This window comes from Zosterops lateralis, assembly GCF_965231275.1.
Source record: "Zosterops lateralis genome assembly, chromosome: 2".
Classification (NCBI taxonomy): domain Eukaryota; kingdom Metazoa; phylum Chordata; class Aves; order Passeriformes; family Zosteropidae; genus Zosterops; species Zosterops lateralis.
The window spans coordinates 35603862-35626931 of record NC_139763.1 but is presented as its reverse complement, the minus strand read 5'-3'; the positions used below and the strand labels follow the sequence as shown (position 1 = coordinate 35626931).

The window sequence follows — 23070 nt, the reverse complement described above, 5'->3', positions numbered from 1 at the left end:
TCACCAATTCAGCAGGCTTGGCTGCCTTCACTGTAGTAAGACTGACACATTGATCCATGCCTTGTGTCCCTTCTGAAGGTGAGAAATTCAGATTTGGAGAACTATCTCACCAAGATCTTTTAAAAATTAATTTAGCTAATCTCCATAATGTCCGGAGACTGAAAGTCCAGAAGTATCTCCATAAAGACCAAAGACTGAAAAGGAACACAAAGACTTACCTGTACAGGTAGTTCTTTCCCTAAAGCTGGTGTAAAGGGCAGTGGAAAAAGACTAGTCATGCACAAGTTGGATTTTTGAGTAGAAGAAAGCCTTAAATATCCTCTTTTTGTTCATCTGGTACCCGCCCTAAGATGTACTTTCAGAAAAGATAGTTTGCTTTGTTTTTCTTGCAAAAAGGGGGTTATGGACGGTTAAAAGTATCTCTTTCTTTACTAAATAGTTCCTGAATGAGTATAGTTTTTCCAGCTGTACATAGCCTTCTCAGGATTATTTTTTTCAAAGAAAAGGAAGAATTTTCACAAAATGTCTAATGAAAATACTCATCAGCATGAGCCAATACTGAATACACAGGATGCATATGCCTAAAGGCAAGAATTATACAGATGTCCAAAAGTCAGTTTGCCTTCAAGAAGAATGAAAATATCAGAAGCACTGAATATTGAGATGGAGGAGAAGAACCCTGTGGCTCCTTGCTCAGCGGCTCTGGCTGACATTGCCTGAAATTCCAGGTCAGCATTAGTAGTGAAGTACTATAAAAGATAATTGCTTTAAAGCCCCATCACTGGCTGGGAACACCACATTAGAGTGTTCATGTTAAAAGTTCTGGAGGACCAGCAAGGGAGGTGAGATGAAAAGAACAACAAAGCAACAAAACAGGATGGGGTGAGGGGAGAGATCTAAAGTTTCCTAAAGATGAATCCTTCTCAAAGAAAAAAAAAAAAAAAAAGCCTTTTTTATATCCTAAAAATAATAAGAAATACCTCTTTGTATAGAGGTGAAAAGAGAAAGAAGGTGGGATCCAGTGTATAGGGCAGCCTGTGAAGCAGCAATCAAGAGACTGGTTCTATTCTTAGCATTTTATTCTTCTGCACTTCTTTTTCCTGTCACTTTGCTAGCCTGAAAGATCTCTGCAGCAGATTAGTAGCTGTGAGAGGTGTGTGATTTATAGAGTAGCAGCAAAGCTGCCAGTTCTCACCTGGGATGCATAGCTAGAGTGTCATTACTGTAAAAATTATGATGTCTTGCAGTTTGCTTAAGCTCAGTCTCAGTTGCATGCATGTACATACACAATTTCACCAAAACCAGCCACTACAATTATCTTTACCATCTTTGACTCTCAGGATGTGTTTGTCAATTAGAGTGTGCAACAGTATCTCAAATTTTCTGTTGAGGAGCCACAGTTATTTCAGAGGCATTCACAATAAGGGAAGAATTTAAACAGTCCCTGAAAGGCTTCTTGTCTTTTTCCAACATGAATTTTCTTTTTTACAAGTATCTATGAGCCTTTGGCAAGATTCTTCTGGAAGTTCTCACTCTCTATTTTTTTTTTCCAAATCTTGAGTATGGTGAATAACACTGAGTCATCCACACACATTCCCAGTTCTCTGATATTTTCACATCTTTTCTGTTTGTTCATTAGTAGTTGAAGCTGAACACTAGGATTCAAGTCACCTAAGTTTTGAGGTTCATAATGCAGAGATTTTAATCTGAGTCAGTGTCCCCAAGCTCCTTTTGCAGTCTGTAGAGAGGAATAAATAGTTGTAAGACATGATTCATCACATCTTAAACTAGATTTGTGAAACAGGTCAGATGAATCATATCTTAGAAGCCCTCTACAGACCTAAGCTTGCTTAAGCATGAAAGAGAAACGGTCTTGTGCCAGATCTGAAGAAAAAGAAAAATTAGGCCCATGTATCTTGATTCTTGGAGGAGTGGGAAAGGACAACAGCATTGCTATGCAAAGTCATTGTTATGTCCTTACCATAACCCAGGTAACATCCCAGGTGTAGGTTGGCACGCACCGGGAGAAGCAGTTGCACCAGCAGACCTGTGTGGGTGGAATGAAGTGGGGCAAGGATGTGAGGGGAGAGCAGCCACACCACTGGGTGAAACCAGGTGAGCTGTGATCATTCTGGCCCTAAATCTGAAGGGGTGGCCCTGGCCTTTTGCCACCCCTGCTACCCGATCATCCTGTTGCCTCCTCTATGCCACATTTGCTACCTCTGCTGCCACAGGTGAGCTGTGACTTGATTATCCATGCAAAGAGTGTCTCCAAATAAAGAGAAAAAAAAAGAAAAAAAAAGTAGATTGAAGCTGGCTCTGAGAGCCCCTCAAGCTTGCCTCATGAGCACTAGGACTGACATGAGAGGGAAAAGCAGAAAACCTCTGGGGAAAAGGAAGTAGTCTTTTTCAAAGTATGTTTTATGGATAATTCTCATGTCTAGATGTATTTTGGACAACTCAAAGTTGTTCTTGCCTGAAGCTTGAAAATATTATTCCCTTCTTTTTTATTTTCGTTGAATCTGCAAGGTTTCTATCCTTGAAGTACAACAAAGCAGAGACATTATCAGCCTCTCTGTGTTACCTCACAGAAGCAGAATATTTGCTGAAGTTTTTTGTGGTAATACCAAAGCTTATTACAAACATGCTTCTTCACACCAGAGGTTTTTATTTTTGTGCCTTTGAAAATGTAAGCAAATATTCTTAGAAAATGTATGTTCTTTTCAGGAAATGTAGCCAATAGGAGATCTGTTTTACCATCACCTAATGGTTCTCCATTATTAAAGTCTGGCCAGGAATCCAAGTTTTATATTATCTATGAAATATCTAGACAGAATAACAAACACCCTACTAGAAGTGATTTATTTCACATCTCCAAGTACATACTTCATACTGGCTTATGGAAAGAAGTTCCTGCATGACAGAGTAGGACATGCTGGTTGCATTCTGAATTTCGACTGAAACATTTGATACTTAAATCTAGAATGGCAGGTAAAATTTATAAGACTGAAGATTACAAGTCAGTTCACATCTCTTGACAATTACATCCATGACAGAAGCCAGATCTACCCCAACAATGACCAAGTGGCCCAGCTCAGTCTTGGGCTACTGTGGGAACTGGGCTATCATCAGCACTAAGCCATTTCAGTCCAAAAGCAGAATTACTGGATTTGGAAGTTTGTTATTGTAGCAACTAAAACAAAAAGTCAGTTCTATAAACATTATGGCTCTATGGGAGTCTGTAATTAAGGCCCTGTTTTAGCAAACCCCTCACTTTCTGAACAGCCTGTTTTTCATTGAAGCTCATGTTGATTCTTCCTCCAAAATGTATGCAGTGGGAGTGTGAGGGCTTCTTTCACACTAAAAGTGAAATAAATTAGGGAGGCTGAGGGAAGCAAGATTTGGGGGGTGTACAGATAAAAGCAAGGTATCTAATTTGAAGCTGCATTGAATTTGGTAGGGTTTGGCTAGCTTGGAGAAAACATTTTGAATAAATAAATAAATAAATAAATAAATTTACATTTCTTGGGAAAAGTAAGCTGTTCATATAGAAAAAAAATTCTGCAAGTTGAGACAGAAACAGCTCAAGATGAGTGCTGGTGTTTGTTTTAGTTGGAATACTCATCTAATAAAATATTCTGAAGGAGAAGACTACCAGCAAAAGGTCTCTGGCCCTTTTTTTTTGCCATCTCTCTTTCACATGCTTGTATGTGTCCTCGATCATCAAATCATATGAGTGATTTGATATTTTAACTTTGAAGTTATACAACCCAAGATGCAGTGGGAATGTGCAAATCCAGAGCTGAGACACTGGAAACAGAGCTTGTTCTGAAGTACATTCTTCTTTTGTCAACTTGTATAAGACTTGCTGACTTTTATCTTCATTAACAGCTTGACTCTGTATTACACCCAAAAAGCTCTTCACTTGAGTTTCAGTCCCGACAGAGAGTGTCAGTAGAGGACACGTGTTGTGTGTATTGCATATATTTCATATATTTTTAGGTTTTAAATGAGATATAAGTCACAGTATAGAGTTAAGCCATTCCAAGGAGTAAATGTCACCTGAGAGGAAAAAAACCCACAACATATCTACAATTCACAAAATACAGCAATGAAATTTAATATAAAAATCTGTTCACCAGGGAGCAAGAGAAAAAGATGCCTAAAAGTATACAGAATCATAGAATAGTTTGGGTTGAAAGGGGGTCTTAAAGGTCATCCAGTCCAACCCCCCTGAAATTAGGGTAATAATAGTAAAGAAGGTTTTCTAAACTATCTTCTGTCCATAAATCATGAATCTTCAGAAGCTCATTGTGAACTCTTCTGTCCCCATGAATCAGAGGGATTTTACCTGGCCATGTCTTTTTGGTTTTGATCATTCTGGAGGGAAGAAAGCATTTTTAGCTGTTAATAGGAGGAAGGCTGCCTTCCTCAATCCTCAGAAACAGATATGTGAAGCATTTTCACTGTGAGACTTTTTTTTCTTCTGAATATCAAGCTCAGACTGAAATTAATGTGGCCATGGCATTTTGCCACCATTTCTTCACAGGGCTCTAAATGGTCCTATGAGGAGACAAAGTCGTATTTCCTTTCTTATGTGAAGGCACACCCATAGGTACTCAAAATGGTGACAGAAGGAGTCCCCAAAACAGTTCTTCAGAGAGGTGAAAACAAAGTCTTCCCATAGCAACAGGGGAGGACATCATTCGTCTCTCTACAGTCAGAAACGTGGGTGATGAGCACCTGAACCCATGAGGAGGAAGCACAGGAGGAAATTTTATATGTTTCTATTATTGTATATGTGCTATTCTAAAAAAGCTAAGCCTCCCCAATGAATAATCTGGAGGAAATTTTACCCATGGGAAGCTGAAATAACCTTTCTCAGCCTGAGAGCTGGTTGTAGATCCCACTGCTGCCATCACCTCCCAAGGTTACTTTTCTGACAAGCTGATGGCAGCTTATTTCTTTTCAAGCTCTGGCCCCACTGAACAGAAAATGTCAGATGACACAAAAAGTGCTGTTTGCATATTTGGAAAACCCAGAGCATGCCATTCCTGTATGAACTGTGCTAAAATGTTAGCACATCTGAATTACATCCCACCTGGTGTTGCAACCAGCAGAGTCACACTTGGGCATTTGTGTTGCTTTAGATGATCTTCCCTCCCTTTTGAACTGCTGTTAGGTCCCAGTGCTCTGGCAATGTGTTTTGTGAAGCTGTTCAGGGGTCTCTCCTGTGATGAGCTGACATTTTAGCAGTAATGGGAGTTGCTGGTAGTGATGGAACTGGAACATTATTATTTTCCTTAATTTTTTTCCATTTTGATTAAGCAGTACACAAGAGCTACTGGGGTGCTTCTTGAATGTAACAAGTAAAAGATGTAAAGGATCACTTTACTAGGCCACACACTTTTCTTGTTGGAGCTGGAAGTAGCTAAGAGAGACTGTTTGGTTCCTGAAAGCTAGTTCCTTTTTTTATTTTACTCTTCCATCTCTGAGAAAGGAAACAGCTCCCAGCTGAAGATGTTTTCCCCCAATTCTCTTAGTAAACTCTATGGTTAAAAAAATGGCACCACAAAGTGCCTTTATTTTATAGTAGCTCTTTGGGCAGAAAAAGTTCAAACTTTCATGAAAAAACAAACAAACAAAAAAGCATGAATTCCTAATATTTGTCTAATGTGATTTCCCTTTATGTTGTAACAGTGATACAGACCTTTTGTTTTCCTGAACTGGCCAGAGGATGACACACGGAGGCTGTTTACAAAGGCTGACATTAGGCACAGGAAGTTCATCTCTTTATACTGCCTTTAAAGTTAGAGGTGCTAGAATGGATGACTCAAAGAAGAAGCAGCTGAATTTAAGTGCTCTTGCTTGCCTGCTGAAAGACTGTAGACATACTAGGCTGCCTTAAATTGAGAGTGTATCTTTTAATATAAAAAATACTCAAATGGTACATCTTTAAATATGCTCACTATTTTGATCTGTGCCACTACACTCACAGACTTGGCCACATGGATGTCTTCCATTTGTCTTCTTCTTCAGTGGTAGCTCACAAACATCAGCTTGAACAGTAAATCTGCTCCAGAGTTACCCATGCTTTATTATTTCTGTTAATAGTCTGTGCAAGGTCAGTGGTCTGATAAAGAGCCACAAAATTATTCAGGCTAATAAAAGATAGAGAATAATACTGGGGAGAACTTATAAAATGCCTAGTAAGCATTGGTCCAAGGTCACATGTGTATATTAATTGAAAGGAGTAGGAGCCAAAATTCTGCAAATTGTCACCATAACCACAGCTGGAATTAAGTGTTGACCAGTGTCATGGGTAGGATTGCACATACTAGGATTTTCTGTGTTAATCAATTTAATGTTTTCCCCTGTGAATCTTGCCTGCTAATGCAGAATGGAGGAGATTATATAGGGTTTGTGGTGTAGAGGCCAGAGAGGTGCATGAAGACATCTACTGCGTGAAGGCAGGAGCATGGCATAATCAGGAGACACTGTGCTTGCTGCATTTATGTTGGCTGCCTCTCCTTGTGCTCAGCAGGCAGTTGGTTGGTACATGTCTTATTTACCTGAAAGGTTTTGTTTGGTTTTGTTTACTGAGAGGTCCTTTTAAAGTAAGCATTTTATGGTCCTGAATAGCATGCAGTGTTCTGTCACCATGCATGTCTGAGCAGAACTTGCATCACGGCCCTTGTGTGAGCCCCAGACAATGTAGGAAAATTCTATTAACAGGAGGTATGTTTTGTAGATGGGGACTTTGTGTGCTGCTGCACATACCCAGAATGATAAACCACAAGTTTGTGTTAGCAGTGTAGGACTGCTTTTGCATTTTCCACTCACAGCAAGGACAGCATGATGAAAAAAGGCAAGTAGACTCCAGTCAGTACTGCTTTATGTCTTCTTCTTCTCATAGCTCATGCTCTTTCTTTCCTGAGGTTTGCTCCACTTCATTTTCACCTGCCACCTTGCTGACAGAGCTTCCCTAGCTCTGTAGTGCAGCATCTAGCAGATGGTAGGTTTTTGACTTATCCAGGGTCCTTTCTGAGAAACATCTCCATGGCACTGTCCAGATTCTCAGAATCATGCTCAGCTGTTTATGAGCAGGACAGCATTTCTTCTTGCTGCTGTGCAGATGCCAAAGTATAGCCCCACTGTGGAGATACGGAAACCAGAATGCAATATACCTGTGAGATGCCTTTTTGAACATGAATACCTGACTACTGAACACCATTTTTTATTATCTTGTCTAGGAAGCATTCCTTGTTCCTTGCTGAAGAAATAACTCTTCCTTCTGCTATCTTCAGACACTGGATAGAAGGGTGGCAAGTAGGATCTGGCAAAGCAATCCTTTCTGTAGCCCTCAGCTCCCTGCAGTTCTGGGCAGACTTGCAGCTTTCCTTAGAATGTATCCCCTGCTTGTGTTTTTCAATGCCTCTGCAACACAAGGGCATTGAAAACATAATAGAAAACTGCTATGGCATAAGTACTAAAAGCGAGTGGACTTTGACTTATGATTTCTGCTGAAGCAGAGCTATAGCTGTCCATAAAAATTTCAACATGGTGAGTTAGAGCTGAATGCATAAAAGTGGTAGTTGGTAAGTGGCCTTATCTCATTTTAACTGGATCTAAACCAAGCCTAAGTGGTGTATTCTTTGAGGAAATCAAAACATTGCATTTTCCTATGTTCAAATGATCAGTAGATATCTTAGAAGTTACAGTCCCTTATCATTCACTGAAATATCTGTCCATTCTTTTCTGCTTCTGAATTTTCCTTCCATACCAGACAGAATTTCCCATTTCATGCTTTTTATGCCCTGTGATACAGACACAAAGAAAATGTGCAGTCACAGTCAACTGTACTGGTGTGGAAAGCAGAGGAGGGGAGCTCTGGATGTGAAGAAAGGTGTGGTAATGGTGCGAAGAAGCAAACAGACAGAAATGGGGAAGCTAACCCTGAAGGGGAAGCTCATGGGAGTGTGAACACTCAGGGGTTGTGTCAGGCTCTCCTAACGCTGGGCCTCCTCCTGGATTTTGTGGGGCTCAGGGTGTCAAAAAGCTCTCCAGGAGCTACCAGATGCCAGTCATTCAGGCTCTCTCATTTTAGTTACCATGACCAAGCAAGTGGAGGGTGTAAAATGCAGGAGCAGGCACTGCACATGTGCTCAGCAGTGTCACATGTGGCATCCAGCATGGCTTTGTGGGGTCTGTATGGGGCCTCATGAGCTGCAGCCAGAAAACACGGTGCTGACTTCGCTGTGGCTGGAAAGTTGCTGCACCAGGCAGATACATGTTTGAAAGAAAGCAATTAGGGAAAGGAGCAATTGTAGCACCTTCATATACATATCTATTCATATGTGGTTAATAGCATAAGTAACTCTGGCTGTCTCTTGGGAGATTTTGCTCCTTCTGTATTTCATAAGCTAATAACTCCCTGACAACTGAGCCATCAAATTACAATAAAAGAGTAGAAAAATATTTTTAAGAGGGAAAATTTTAGCCAGTGTCTGACAATTATGGATGTACTTGCTTTCACTGGAAAAAATATTTAGATAAGAACATGGGACACATCCAGTAGAAGAAAGAAATATGGGCATGTCTGTCACTACAGAAGTATCTGAAAGCAAGTAGTACAAGAAAAGGAGAGATAAAATGGGGTAGAGTTGGAAATTTGAATATTTCAGAGGCATTAGCTGCAGATATTCTGTATGTAGCTTATTCTGTATGTAGCTTCTACTCTCCATTCTTGTACCTAATAGCATACAGAAAATGAAAATGACTAGGTAGTTTTGAAAACTTATTAGATTATTAAACTCTAAAGCAGAAAGGCCACTATTGTGGTAAAAGACAAGAATTCTGGCATGTTTCAGTTTTCTTGCTGTTAATGCACACCTTCTTTTTGCTCATACCTATCCTATATGAAAAAACATTGACATTCTTGTTTCCACGAAGTAATTCAAGTTACATTCCTAGTTCACAATCCAGTTTGATCATTTGCTCTGATTATCAAACACTGTTCTTTATTAACTAGGGCATCTAAAAAACTGTTGTGTTTGGTATATTTGTGCATGCTTCAAAACATTCTTAAAAACTTACCATTGTTCTTAGCTTCTAAATTTGTAATTCTTCAGTACACTGATAAAAAAAAATCACAGTGGGATGAAGAAGAAACTCAGTTTCTGCCCAAAGCCCTGTCTCTGAGCCAGCACACGACTTGGAGGCACACGTTGGCAGTCTCTGGAGGGGAGCGGTGCCTGGGCCGGTGCGGTGCTGTGCCAGCGGATCCGCCTCCCTGGCAAAGAGCCGCCACGCACGGATAACCACCAACAGGGACTCTGGCCATTAGTGTTCCTGCCCTGTGAGCAGAAAGAAAGGTTTTGGGGTTGATTTGTCTGTTTGTTTTCCTTTCCGAAGTACGTTCTGGTCTTTTGATGGCAAAGTACTTTACAAATACTGAATATGAGGACATGCTTCCCGAGTAAGCAAGTAAATAAGTTTAGTAATGACAGCCCTGGCCTAGTGTGCCATTAGTCTGGGCACTGTACAGTCATTATGAAGGACAGCATTTGTTGTGCAGAACTGAAAAATTAAGGGAGGAGACATCAGACAGCTGCAGCAAAAAGTTAATTATCAGGAAGGATGAGACTGTGTTGGTCAGGCTAAAAAGCATTTTGTTGGCACACATTATCTAACCACTATTCTTGTTGGCAATGCAAGGTCAGATAAGGGAAGAGATTAAGAGTTAGCTTAGTGGATGTCCTCAGAGGTCTGCTTCTCTTGCATATGTAGTGGCAATAGAGTCAATAATGTTGTCAGAGTTCATACTGATGATGAAGAGATGGTTGGAGCCTGCACTGTGCCACAAAATACCACAGCTAATGAAGGCCTAATGCCTCCTGTACCAAGATAAATATTTCTGTATTGAAAGTGACTCCTTCATTGGCAGTGTTACTGCCTCCTAAGAAGTAGATCATGCTTTCTCTAATCTCTCTCCTTGATGAGCTGCCTAATGAAGCAGAACAACAGCAGAGTCAGCATAAAGCTTCGTCTAGGTCTTCACTCATTGTTGCACTAATTATTAATAATTTATTATGACCAGGTTTTAGATATCTGAGCAACTACAGTGCCATTCTTGTGGTTTTATACAGCAGCTAGGCCACAGGAGGAATGGCCTGAGCAACTCTCATCATTGATAGAGGTTAATAACTTCTACATTTCCTTGCCATCTTCAGGTGCAGGGCTTCAGTGAAATTAAAGAAAATTGCTGAGCACCTAAAGGTCTGCAGAGAGATCCAGAAATTGTCCTCTTTGATTCATGGGACAGTGTTATGGAAATGGTATTACTTTAGAGCTACTTTGAAAAAATGTATTTACACTGTCTTATAACTGGAATATAAGCATTCTTTGTTTGATTGTTTGTTTGTTTTTAATGGAAAAGGCCACTGAATCATTTGTATACATTCACTAAGACAATTTCAGAGGACTAATACTGTCTAGGTTTCAAATATATAAGGATTATTAAAGCCTTATACTAAGGGAACCAAAGAAACTGTTCTCCTGGAAAGGAATTAAATAACAGTTGTGAATATCTTTTTTTATTTATCTTGTTGTTGTGCCTGCAGGCCTTCCTAATCTCTTACTGTATTGACATGCTATAAAGAGGCATTATAGCTCAGAGCCTTGGTAAGGACAGGATGAACATCCCTGATGGCCCAGGGAAGAGAGTAAGAGGAAAGGTCTTATTACAGCCTGTACTGGAGCCTATTTATCCAATAGTTTAATCCTCCTATCAGAAAGGCATTTTTGAAGAACTGTATCTCTTTAATTTCCCCTTCTTTCAAAGGCTGATTCTTTCATAAGAAGAGATGGGGGAACCCATGTGCAAGGAAGGGGGTGGCTGTTCCTTCCTTTGGAGCACAGGGCAGCAGCCCTGGGGCCAGGAGGAGAGAGGGCAGCAGGGAAGGGGGAAAACACAGTGAGCTTCTGAAACCCCAGTCCTTTGATGAGGTGGCCAAAATCATCCTGGAGACTGAGCATCTGTGCAGAAGTTGCCACAGGCTGGGAAATCTGGGAGCTCATTGAAACAAAACAGGACAGTAAGGGCTCACACAGTGAACAAGGGGAGATGCTTTTTTCAGCCTTTGCCTTTCTCTCTGATGGACCTAGTCACGAAGTCAGTATTGTTTGACTTTCTCAATTTGAAACACCTTTAACACTTTCTTGGAAAATTCACTTTATGGAGGAGGTTCAAGCAAATCCACCTCAGAGCCCTAGTGTCTTAGCAGGGTGGAGTTGACAACAGTTGGCTGACTTGGATTCCCACAGTGACAAGTAGGAAACCAGAAGAGAGACTAATATCTGTGGTAGAGCATCATATTTTCTTCCTTAAAACATACCTAATGCTGAAACAAACCAAAAGCCTGGCATGCAATGTATACTTTTTTAAAGGCTAAAACAGTTGGACAAGGTCATAATTTTCTTTCTTTTTCCCTTTTGCAGAGGTTGTAAAGAATTTGGATTGTTTGTTGTGTGGGGACAGCTGCTGCTGTTGGTAGGGTGCACTGCTTCTTTTCACTTCATAACTCTGGTCATAGCTTCATGCAAGGCAAGGCGATCAATGAGGCAGTGCTGTGAGAGCCTGGGGTTGAAAGATGAACAACTGCAGCAGGAGAATTTTAAGACCTGATGGGTTTAAAGCTTCTGGGGCATTTAAATAATATTTTTTATTTTGACTAATTAATTTTGCAGCATCCTAATACAGGTCAGTGGCTGAGTAGTGCTTCAGACAAAAAGGACGCTTGTTGTGTGTTTTCTTGGAAATGAAGACATACTGATATCAAATATATTTTGACACACTGACACCCTTGCTCTTGAGCAACCTTGTTGGTGCAGTTGCCAGCCCCCCGTCCCTGCCACCTTTGCCCTTTGACTGACATTAGCAGTGTAGGCAGGATGCCACCCACAATATTCATGTGAGGTATGCTCCTCTCAATTCACGCTGCCATTGCCAAAGCCAAGGGTCAGCAGGACTCTTACCCACATTTAAATGGCATTTTCATGGCTGGTTGTTGTTCCCAGGTGACCTGGACACCAAATGTCCCTGGATGCCCACAGGAGCCACAGCATTACTTATGATGCTCTCTTTGCTTTTAGTGATCAGTGGAGTTGCTGTGTTCAGGGTGTGCTGCTGCTCATCTCTTACTGGTAGTAAAACTGTGTTTTACAAACTGTTCCAACCACAGGTACTGAGCAGATAATCTGGGAAAAAACAAAGGGCAGTGTATTTGGATCAGAAACACAGGGAAACCTTGAAGTGTCTGATGTGCCTTCTCCTCTCCCCATTTGATTTCCAGCTGCCATGTCCTGATCAGCTCAGTGCTGCAGCACTGTAGCTCCTCTTCCTAAATGGTAGCAGTAGTAAGAACAATAGGGCTGATGCATATTTGCTTCATCTGATGCCTTCCTTCACTCCTGACAGCCACTTGCCTTGTATTCATTCTGTGAAGAAGCAACAGTTTGAAAATAGAAATGAAAGGAGGAAGGAGAAAGAAAGAACCTGAGACCAGCTTCATGCATGATTTTGAAAAGTCCGTTTTCTTTTTAAAACTTTTATTTTACTCCTGACGTTATGACAGGTGTACTTGTTGATGTCTATGTCATTGTAACTGACTTAACTCTCTTCCTTTTTATCTCCTCTTGTCTCCCAGTGGAGTTTTTATACTGTGATTTGGCTTCCATGAAGTCTATACGGCAATTTGTGCGGCAGTTTAAAGCAAAGAATTATCCACTCCATGTTCTGGTGAATAATGGTGAGTTCTTTTTTTTTCTTCTCATATCTGCAGGGGAAGAAGTGACAAATGGAGGTCTCATCTATCACTTCACATTTCAAATAGATTATCTGAACCATACAGCAGGTTACCATAAGGCTGCATTAACTGGTGTGTCTTTCTAGAATTAAATTGCATTTTTTTGAGGGATCATCAGGTGAGAAGTCTGAACACTTCAATGCCACACTTGCTCATGTTGTTATTACAAGTCTGCTTCCTTTCCTGTGCTTTTTTAGCTCTCCAGCACAAAAAAAAAAAAAAAAAAAAAAAAAAAAAAAAAAAAAAAAAAAAAAAGGCAATTATACAAGAATCTGAGCATCTCTAAGAAAAATAAGAAAAGAAAGAGAAGCTGTACTTTATGCCAGTAGAAAATCTCTCTTTTCACTTTTATTTGCTTTCTCTCCCCTTATGTTTTTCCCTGTATAAACACTTGTTTACTGTGGGTGGCTGCTGAGCTGGGCTGTGGGCTTAATCCACCTGAAATATAATCTGGCAAATTATCCAGAAACCTCAGAGAAGTCACAGCATAGATCCAGGTGCTACTGGAAAGCTGTTCATAAAACTGCATCCTCAGTGGTCAGAGCACAAATTAAAAGGACAATATTTATCTTGCATTCATACAATTGAATGAATCCCATTATTCTTAGGGATTTTAGCTTTTGTTATTTACATACTTGCTATCTAATTTTTTATTATAGCCACAGTATTTTTGGAAGCCAGCCTGTATGATAATTTTCTTCCAGAAACCATGCATGCTCTGCATGCACTGTCATAAAGGGGAATTTTCACTTGTCTATTTAACTAGGGGAAAAACCCACGAGCAACAATTTAGGCTTCTTTTAGAAGTTTTCTGCTGTTACATGCTGCTGCTCTTGTTTTCCCAACTATTTACATATGTTTTTATTAAGACATCCCAGAGAACATTTTCTGTTTTCCTGTGCACACTTCAATCCTAGTGAGAGCAAACATGCTGCAAATAAATGTTTGTTATATTCATTGATGCCTTAAAGAGCTCTCAGTAACACAAGTAAATACTGTAATAAAAATTCAAGTGTTTTTTATTTGCTGATTGATATAAAACATTTGTGGAATGTTAAGTGTTTATTTTTCTTTGATTAGTCAAAAAAGCCTACCATTCTTATTTTAATCATGCAATAATTAGAGGTGGATATTTAAGCCTAGTTATAGTTATACTTAATTTGTGGATATTTAAGCCTAGTTACAAAGTATTTCCAGATTTACTTTTAAACATGCAGAGTAGAAACTGTTACATAGATGGGAACAACACTATTTGAAAAAACAGCATTTTGTGGGAAAAGGAGTTTTTAATTCTATGCACCCATGAGACATCCCCTACCCTGCACTAGTTTTGACCATGAGCAAAGGCACCATTGTCAGCAAGGGTTTAGAGGGCAGTTGGGGGAAAAATGATGAGGCTGAAGCAACTGGGAAGCCCTCTGGAATACAGGATTTTTTTCTCCCCTAGCTGCTGCTGAATTGGGTTGGATGAAAATTAAATGTGTCTTCCTATCCAAGAAACAAAGCTGTATGAAAATGGTTCTCCTAATGTTCCTAATATGTGGATTTTTGTGTTGGCTCTGTTGGTTTTAAGAGAGCAAGCTAGTACTTACTGTCATCAAGCTAGTAATTTTTTTTTATTTCTGTCTTCATAGGACCAAGCATTTTATTCTCAGGGCTGTACTTCTGTTACTTTAGTGTCAAAATGCAAGCACCGTTACACTGAAATTTTTGCACTACATACTAGTATTATTTAATTGCTTAAATCTAAATATTTTAAATTGATTTATATAATTGTGTGAATATGTTAGCAAACTTTCCACATATTTTCTCCATGGATATGTATCCTGTATGTATCTGAAGGTAATATTCATTGAGGACTTGTGAGAATCTGTCAAAAAGTTGAACATTTGAAGATTATTTGAAAAAAGTGCCAGCATTTTACAAGGATGCCAGCTATGAAATTAACATTGAAATATTATTAAAGACAAGGGATTTCATATCAATTACTGCACCAAATAAATAATCAATACTACATGTCTGACCTAAGATTGTTATGAAATTCAGCAGTTTTTAAGGTCACTGGTGATTTTTTTTTAAAAATGCCTCTTCATCACTTCCTCTCTATCCCTTACCTAACTCAAGGATTTAGTTGGAAGTTAAATTAATACTAAAAGCTTAAGTTTCAAAGTATTCTCCTAGAGCTAAACATCCAGGTCCCACAATAATCATGTGAAGGTTTAGGTATTCAACTAAATGAAGATTAGTGCATTAGTCACCTCTTCTTTTTGTTATAGCTTATTTTAGCATGTACATTTAACTTTCTAATTTAAAAGGAAAAATTTGGTTGAATGCACGCATTATTTCAGCTGACAAATAAGGGCCTGTTTTTCCATTACTATGCTTTCTGCATCAGTAATGTGCATGCTCAGCTCTTGGTTTTTAAAATAAACAAAACATATTAAAAATGCAAATAGAGTATTATATAAACTTTTTTTTTAATGTAATGTGCTAGTGCTAAAAAGGGAAAAATGCTATGACATAGAAAACAAATTCATTTTCTGTACAAAACAAGAAGTAAGCTAAATGGTTGAACTGTGAACCACAGAAAGAGGGATGCCGCACAAGCAGTGCAAAAAGCCTAATCTGACAGAAGGTCAGAAGAATGTGTCTTCTAGTCTGCTAATTAGCAATTGGGTGCTAATTTTTAGTTTCGTTTTAGAAAGAACTGTCTTTGTACAGCTGAAAAGCATTTAGCAAATTACAGCATGTACACTAGTGTTAATTATTTAATACATTCCTAAAAGCAGCATTGCTGTTAAAATGCATTAGAAAGTCTGCTGTCTTCTTGTGGTTGAAAAAGGGACAGATACTAAAACACTTTGTAAAATTCCATGACCAGTAGTCATGGCTTCATGCCAGTGATATATTTTTCTAACCTTGAAGGCAGTTGTTTTCTCTGCGTGCTAGAACAGTTTCTCAGCACATTGTAGTTAATGTTTTTGCTTGTATGTTGTTTACAGTACTTAATGATCTTAAAACCAACAGAGCCAACACAAAAATCACAAATATTGAGTGACACCAAGAAACCTCTGGATGCCAAACATGCACTGTTTAACTCATTAACGATGAAATGGCAGCTTAGAGATGTCAGGCTATTATTAACCTATTGCAGACAGATTACCATTAAGATATTTCAGATCGAAGCCTATTTAAGCCAATTTAAAATCAATATTCCTGAACTTCTAACTAATTCAGATAGTCATATTTGGTACTTTGTGGATCATCTGAGAAATTATCTGTCTATCTTGGTAGAATGAGTAAGTCTCTATAAGCTTACCTTTTCAGTTCCTAGAGCACATTAAAAGCTGTATTGGTAGCTGAGTATGTGAAATATATATATTTCCTTGTGTTACCTACACACAATCCAGCCACATGCAGGTCAGCCATAATCCTTTGCCAGGAGTCCTTTGAGTAGTCCAATGGATGCTGTTGGTTGATCATATATTAAATTATTCTTGCTTTTGAGTATTTTCAGGATCAGATTTTCAGAAGAGTGAAATTTGAGGGCTAGGAATAAGGGTGTGTATCAAATGCAAACAATTCTATACATACTTACCTACTCACAGGTTGCATTTATAAGTTGAATTTACTAATAGTTAAATTGTTTGGAATTATCACAGTGGGATCTATGAAAAGATCCTGTCCCACTCGATTAGGTAAGAGCCAGCTCCCTTGCCTGTAGCATCCGCAGGCTATGCTGACTGTTCTGATGAAAAGGAAAGAAACCTCAGAGATGTGGAAATTCACTGCAGAAGGCCTTGAGGGAAAGTTAGTGAGGATTGCTGTTACTCCAGTGAAACTTGGATTTCTTTGAAATTAATGCTTCTCCTCCAGCCACACAGGAAAGCTGTGGTGAACTCAGGATATGACATCTCATTAAAGTTCTTCCAGTGTCTTGCTTACAACATCACGTTTCATCTTTATCCTTCCTCTAAGACAAATTAGAGCAATACCCAAGCAAAGATGTGATGGAAAAAGTGTAGAGGGATAGGGACAAAGAGAGAAGGGGATAAACAGAAGAGCAAATAGCCTTTTACCTGTATGTAATGGATGATAAGTACTTGATATCATGGAAGAGCTGAGCCTTTGGAAGATTGTTTAACCTGGAAAAGTTAATTTGAGGTGGGGGAGAGATTGGCTTACAATGGATCTTCCATATATGGTGAGAAAACCTGGAAATTCATAAGGACCTTAACATGCAGTATTAACATGTTCTAAAATTAGAGGAAACTCTCAGAGCCATATTTTTTAAATGAACTTCAGTACATGACAGGTACCATCTCAGATTTTTCGGAAGGGATCATCTTTTGAGAGAGCTGACTGTGGGGAGGCTGGCTGCTCGCACACTCCTCTTCACAGGTACTAGGTGCCTTGGGTATTGTGAGTAACTTGTCTGGGCACATGTGTCAGAGCACCATGACACTGCTGACAGTATCCAGCCTGGCTCTTTCAAAGCAAATGAGGGTTGTGCAATGCCCACATTTATCTGGCGTATGGACTTTTAGCAGCAGTCATCAGCTAGAGATTTTATTATACTTGAATTGCACTTTTGTCTGCCAGAATTACATGTATCTAATAAGAAGATGTGAGATTTTTCCTATAAAAGGTTTATTTTTTTATTGGAAGAACTATTAAGTTAGAGGGGCAACCTTAGACTCTTCTGGCTTTCAAAGAGTAAGGATTTCATTCATGAAAATCCTGACTTTTGTTTGATATTATCTTTGTCTTCTGATTATTTCCAAAGCTTTTTTTCTCTGTCTGTGATATCAAACACTTTGTGAAAGGGGAAATATCTCAGGCTCCACATGCTGCAGGTTTTCAACCCATTTGCTTTTATGTCATGGATGTGAACATTTTATCAGTGGAAGACAGATACAAAATTCAGCTATTGATGGATTAGGAAACCAAACCAGTTCTACTTAAGTGTGTCGAACATTTGCCATTGGCTTTTCTGAAAGGCAGGAGTGACCATGGGGGTTTTTTACTTAATCTTTTCATAGTTTTTAGGTTAAAATATTTTATATACAAATTGCAAACTTAAATATTTTACTTTTGAGAGGATATCCTATTGAATTAGAAAGCTGTGACTGACTCTCCTATTTTCTGATTGTGAGTGGGCTAATTTACCATTGTGCCAACTCAAATAACCAAACAGTCATTGAGAATATTTTTTTAGAAAACAGAGTTTTTTTGAACCAGATATAATTAGAAATGCTCTGGTTTCTTTTAGTATAAAATCAGATTCTTGGTTATGGAACACTTTTTTTAACTGGCACATTTTCCAATGAACCAGCTTGTGCTGTGTTCACATGTACCGGTGTGACATTGATTCAGAATGTGAATCTGTTTTTAGGGAGGTACTACAGCTGGTTCGGGTATGTTCTGAGCCTACCAAGATTTGGTTGTCCTTCTCACAGTCCTTGAATATGGATTGTCTGCATTTTTTCCTTTCCTTTTCTTTAACCTACTGAGAAACTAAGAAAGACACATTGCTTTATCTTCTTTGGCACAGCTGATATAGTGCACTTCTCCCTTGTGAATATTATAGGTGGGTCTGAGAGCACCAGCAGTAAGACATTACTCAATTTTCAGTTCCTTTACTACTTAGCCAAACTTTTAGTATTTGGGCTAAGAGTTTCCATGACAAGTATTTGTCTTAGGCTGACATTTTATTTTCCTTTATTTTATTTTGTAATGCTAGATAAAACAGTTTATCTGTTTCCAGCAATGATAAGACAAATATCTTAGGAGGTACTTTTTAATGTCAAAAATGATGGCAAGGTTTTTCACAAAGGCTGTGCTCTTATCACACAGTGTGGAATTGAATGCAGACAAGATCTTGCCTTTGTGTCAGTGGCTGCATTTTTTGCCACATAAGGAATATCCCCCTGATGGGTCAAGTCAGAAGCCTGCTAAGCACTGCCCTTTGTAAGCTAGCTTTTTTGTGTTCCTCACAGAATATTTTGCCTGTACCAAGCATGTCCCAAGTCAAGCCTGAGCAGGTCTTTCTGCCCAAATCACAGCCTTGAGCTGTGGTGGGAGGTGCTGTGTGCAGGCAAAGGCACCAGCACTGAGACTGGGCACCAGCATCCCATCTCCTCTCCCTGGCTGCCTCTGAGCCTGGTGGAGATGGGCACTGGGTCTCACTTCAGCCTCCTCCAGTCTCTCCAGTGTCCAGGCTGGTGGCCTCAGTCCTTGATCATGAGTCCATAATCTCTGTGAGAAGCTTCTGTCTCATGAAAATAGACTGTGAAGAGTTGATGGGTGGGAGTGAGGCATAGATTTAGAAGAATTAAAGACTGTAGTCAAAATAGATAGTGCTGAGATAATGTAGCTAGGACTTCCCTTTTGCTAACAGAAGCCAGACTGAAAGAACTGATAATCCTTGGAAGGAACCGATCAATCAGAGGAGCTGTCAAACTAGGGCTTCTGCATCCTGAATAATCAATAGACCCCATGAATACAATACAATCATAAATCAAACAGTCCTGGGAAAAACAGGATTTAGCTGTCACAAACACTAAAGGTTAAAAAGTCAGAGCTGAGGAAGACAATCTTACTTCATCATTTTGGGACCCCATCCCATTAAAAAGACCACCGACCCATTTCAAAGAACAAACTACGCATGCTTGGTGGCTTTTTGGGCTAATTACCATACGAAGCGGGGAATGGGAGGTATCAGAGCTATGAATATGCATTTGTAGTTTGTGTATTCAATACTTCTGTAGATAAAAGGCCCTGTGATGATCTGTAAATTGCGCGTGTGTTTCTGGGAGCTATCCCGCACGCTGCCCGGCGTCGTAATAAACATACACTTTCTAACTTTAAACTGTTAGAGAGTCTTTGTCCGTCATAGTTGGATATTGGTATTAGATCAATGTCCATAGTTTTTTAATAAATCAGGAGGAACAGGACAGTTAGTTGGGAACTATCAGGATGACAGAAACCTTGGTTGCAAAACATTTGAATTTTCTGATTAAAAGACTTTTCTAGAGAATTAAACTATGAACATAACATATATTCTTGTTAAATATCAGAAAAGTAACAAGAGGGCAAGTACTGAGGTAGAGCTGGGGTGGGTAGTGAGGATGAAGAGAGACATTAGGTATATCTGAACTGTAGATGTCTCAGTCAGAGGTTGGAAATGCTTAGACACCATATAATTCACAAGGATCAAATCCTTAACCTTGAGGACTGGAGTCTCTGTTGGGTACTATGTGATTAAATCTTTTCTCCATGAGGGCATTCTGACTGATCTCTGACTTGCAAAGATATTTAACAGAGATGAGAATTATTGCTTCTGGTGGAGAAGGGATTGGAATGTCTCTTGTGCTTGATCACCCACTTCGATGTAACTTGTACAAAGAAACTTGTAACTTAGTCACAGCTGGTTGAAGCTGAAGCCGGGATGGAGAAGCTGGGAGGAGCTTCAGAGCCATGGATCATGGCTCCAGCGGGAAACAAGCCTCAGCAGAGAGGGGAGGGTGAGCCAGGTGTGTGACAGGCAGCTGCCTGCAGGGTGCAGAGTGATGTGGGATTGAGACACAAAAAAGCTACAGTGGCTGGGTAAGAGAATTAGGGAGGAGGAATTTAGCGTTTGCAGGGAAGCAGAGAGGTAGATGGAGCTGATATGCATGTCTGGGGCTGAACCTCTCCCCTCCTTCCTGAACACATGCTGTTCCTTGATAAGATCAGCATGGGATCACTGAATTATGGGGTAAGGGAGGAGGGGAGGCTGGGAAGCAGAACACTGTCATTGGTGCATCATGGCCATGCATTTTGCCTGGCACAGGGAGTTGGGGAAGCTTAAGGAAAGGTGATCAGAAAAGGCAATGGGAAGAAGAGACCAGGAGATGAGAGCTTAGGGGAACTTGTTCAGTACTGGAGCAGAGGCTCAGGCAGACTCCTATGGAGAAGAAGTCTTGGGATGACGTAGGAGAGACCTAATCCTCTGGAGATGGCTCTTCTTCACAACCCCAGGCTCTGTTCCCTGTCCTTTATCAAACCTAATTTCACAGTGGCCAGTACCTTCCAGGAAAGGTCCATGAACAGGACATTGTTCCAGCACTGATGCCAGACAGACTAACAGATGGCTTTGCATCTCCCCAAGGGTCAAATGCATTGGTGTGGTATCTATGTGTCATCCAGGTGCCATTGTTATGCTATGGGGTAAAAGTTCTTGCTTTGCTTCATTTTCCTCCCATTTTGCTTTAGAAACGTGTGTACACACACATATAAAAAGCTCCAAAAGACATTAGGAAATACAAGAGTCTAAGCTCCCTCTGGGGAGACAGGGAATAAGACAATATCATTGGAAAGCTACACCAAGTTTCATCTGTGTTTTTCTTCTAAACTGTTAGGATTTTTTACCTTTTCAGTTCTCATGCGCTGTTAATCTGGCTTTTGTGTGTGGTCCTGTTGAGACTCAGAACACCTTCCTGGGATACCAATAGGCATGTGGCATACCTGTAGCACTGGACTCTGGGTTGGGGTTGTGGGTTAATAAGCACCTACATCACAGCTTTTACAGCAGTGCTGCAAATTCACTGCTCTTCAGCCCACACGAGGCAGGAAGAAGCAGTACCTGTAAGAAGCAGCCATGTGGGCACAGTTATTGCCTCCAGTAAGCACTTCTGGGGGCAATTCTTACAATAAGGCATTGCATGTTCTCATTGCTCACTAGCCAGGAGAGATCTACAGGGCAGGCATACTCTGGGGTTGCATAGCCAACTGAACAAGGTGGAACAAGCAATCTAGCCAGGGCATGCTGCTGTATGGTTCTTCTGCTCAGGTGAGAAGTGGGCTGTGCTATTTTACACATAGATACACTCAGAGGTGTTTTGTTGCATTGGGTGTGCAGGACAGAGCAATTTTGACATTCTGTGAAGTGGGGTGGGCTGCCCCATGTGGCTGCACTCTTGGGGTTGGAAATGCTGCTAAAGGCATCAGCTAAGACAGTGCAAAGCCTATAGGGAGGAAGGGCTTTGTGCTTCACTGGAAATAACTGTCTTCTAATTTTTCCCCTTGGGAACATTTTTGGTACAGTATGTATCTCTTCCTTGTAAATAACAAGAATTGGGTGAATGTGATTATAAAGGTTCACCTCCTGCTGTGAAGGTGTTATGTGTAAGTGTTTGTGGCTCACCTATTGATTTATCTGCCCAGTCTTTGGCTGTTTGGAGATAAAAGAACTCGTGTGAGGGGAATCTGCCTCCAAACTCTCTTCTGTGAGCCTGGCTGGGAATGCTGACATTCTGTTCTGTACGTGACAAAGAAATTTTTAAGTTTTATTTTGTAGTGAGTTTGAGAAAACTGACTTTAAAAACCTCAAGGTAGCTCACTGTAAATAAATCTAGATGAGTGAAATATTTGTATTTTTACAGCTCTTAAAGCACATTTTATAAAGGAGATGAAGGATATCTTTGCAGTGGGAGGTATGGGAGATAGAGCAATATTTGTCATCATCTGCAGTACGAGCAGGCATAGTGCAAATTCTCCTGTATAATTCAATAAAATGGGGTATGCCTGGCCTATAATATTTACAACTATCATAAAATTTTTTGTTATACTGCATGCAGTGTCAGATCCATTTTGTTCTTTAAATTACATAAGATGGATAAGAAACCAAGAGTTTCATTACAAACTTTTATAGAAAATCATTATAAAATCCTGCTTGCAAAGACAGCTCTCTTGAAGTATATTAATTCTTTGAGTGAGAAATATGATTATTGCCTAGTCATAGAATTAAAAAAAGATATAATTTTTGTTATTCATTAAAGCTAATTAAAAATGTGTATAATTTGAACATATTACAATAAATGCAGAGCTGCAGCACACTGGAATGTATTACTATACCCATAAGAACAGTTGTTCACCATAGTTTTGCAGAAAAATGTTTTCCTTATTCTATTTTACTTCTACCTTTGCAAAATGACATATCCGTGTTTTGTTTAGTCAGTTTTTTGTTCCCATACTCTCAGTCTTTTGCCAGAATATTTCAGAAACAGCTAATCAATTACAAAGTAGAAGCTCATGTTCTGTTTACTTATTAATTCATTTTCTTATGCCTTGATGTCATCAATGATATTTTAAAATTAATCTTCTGGAGACAATCCAGCTAAATCACAGGGTAAAACATATAAGAAGGTTGTATCAGAACTGA

At 39.6% G+C, this 23070-nt stretch overlaps 1 protein-coding gene across 1 annotated transcript in view; it reads left to right on the top strand.

The window, feature by feature from the left end:
- Positions 1-23070, top strand: part of DHRSX (dehydrogenase/reductase X-linked) — a gene marked incomplete at its 5' end in the record, with an annotated part of 164582 nt that overhangs the window by 88156 nt on the left and 53356 nt on the right. The window contains one exon of the mRNA XM_083855228.1: positions 12708-12809. Within this exon, the coding sequence (XP_083711354.1) occupies positions 12708-12809 (102 nt within the window). The remainder of the gene's footprint in view (positions 1-12707; positions 12810-23070) is intronic.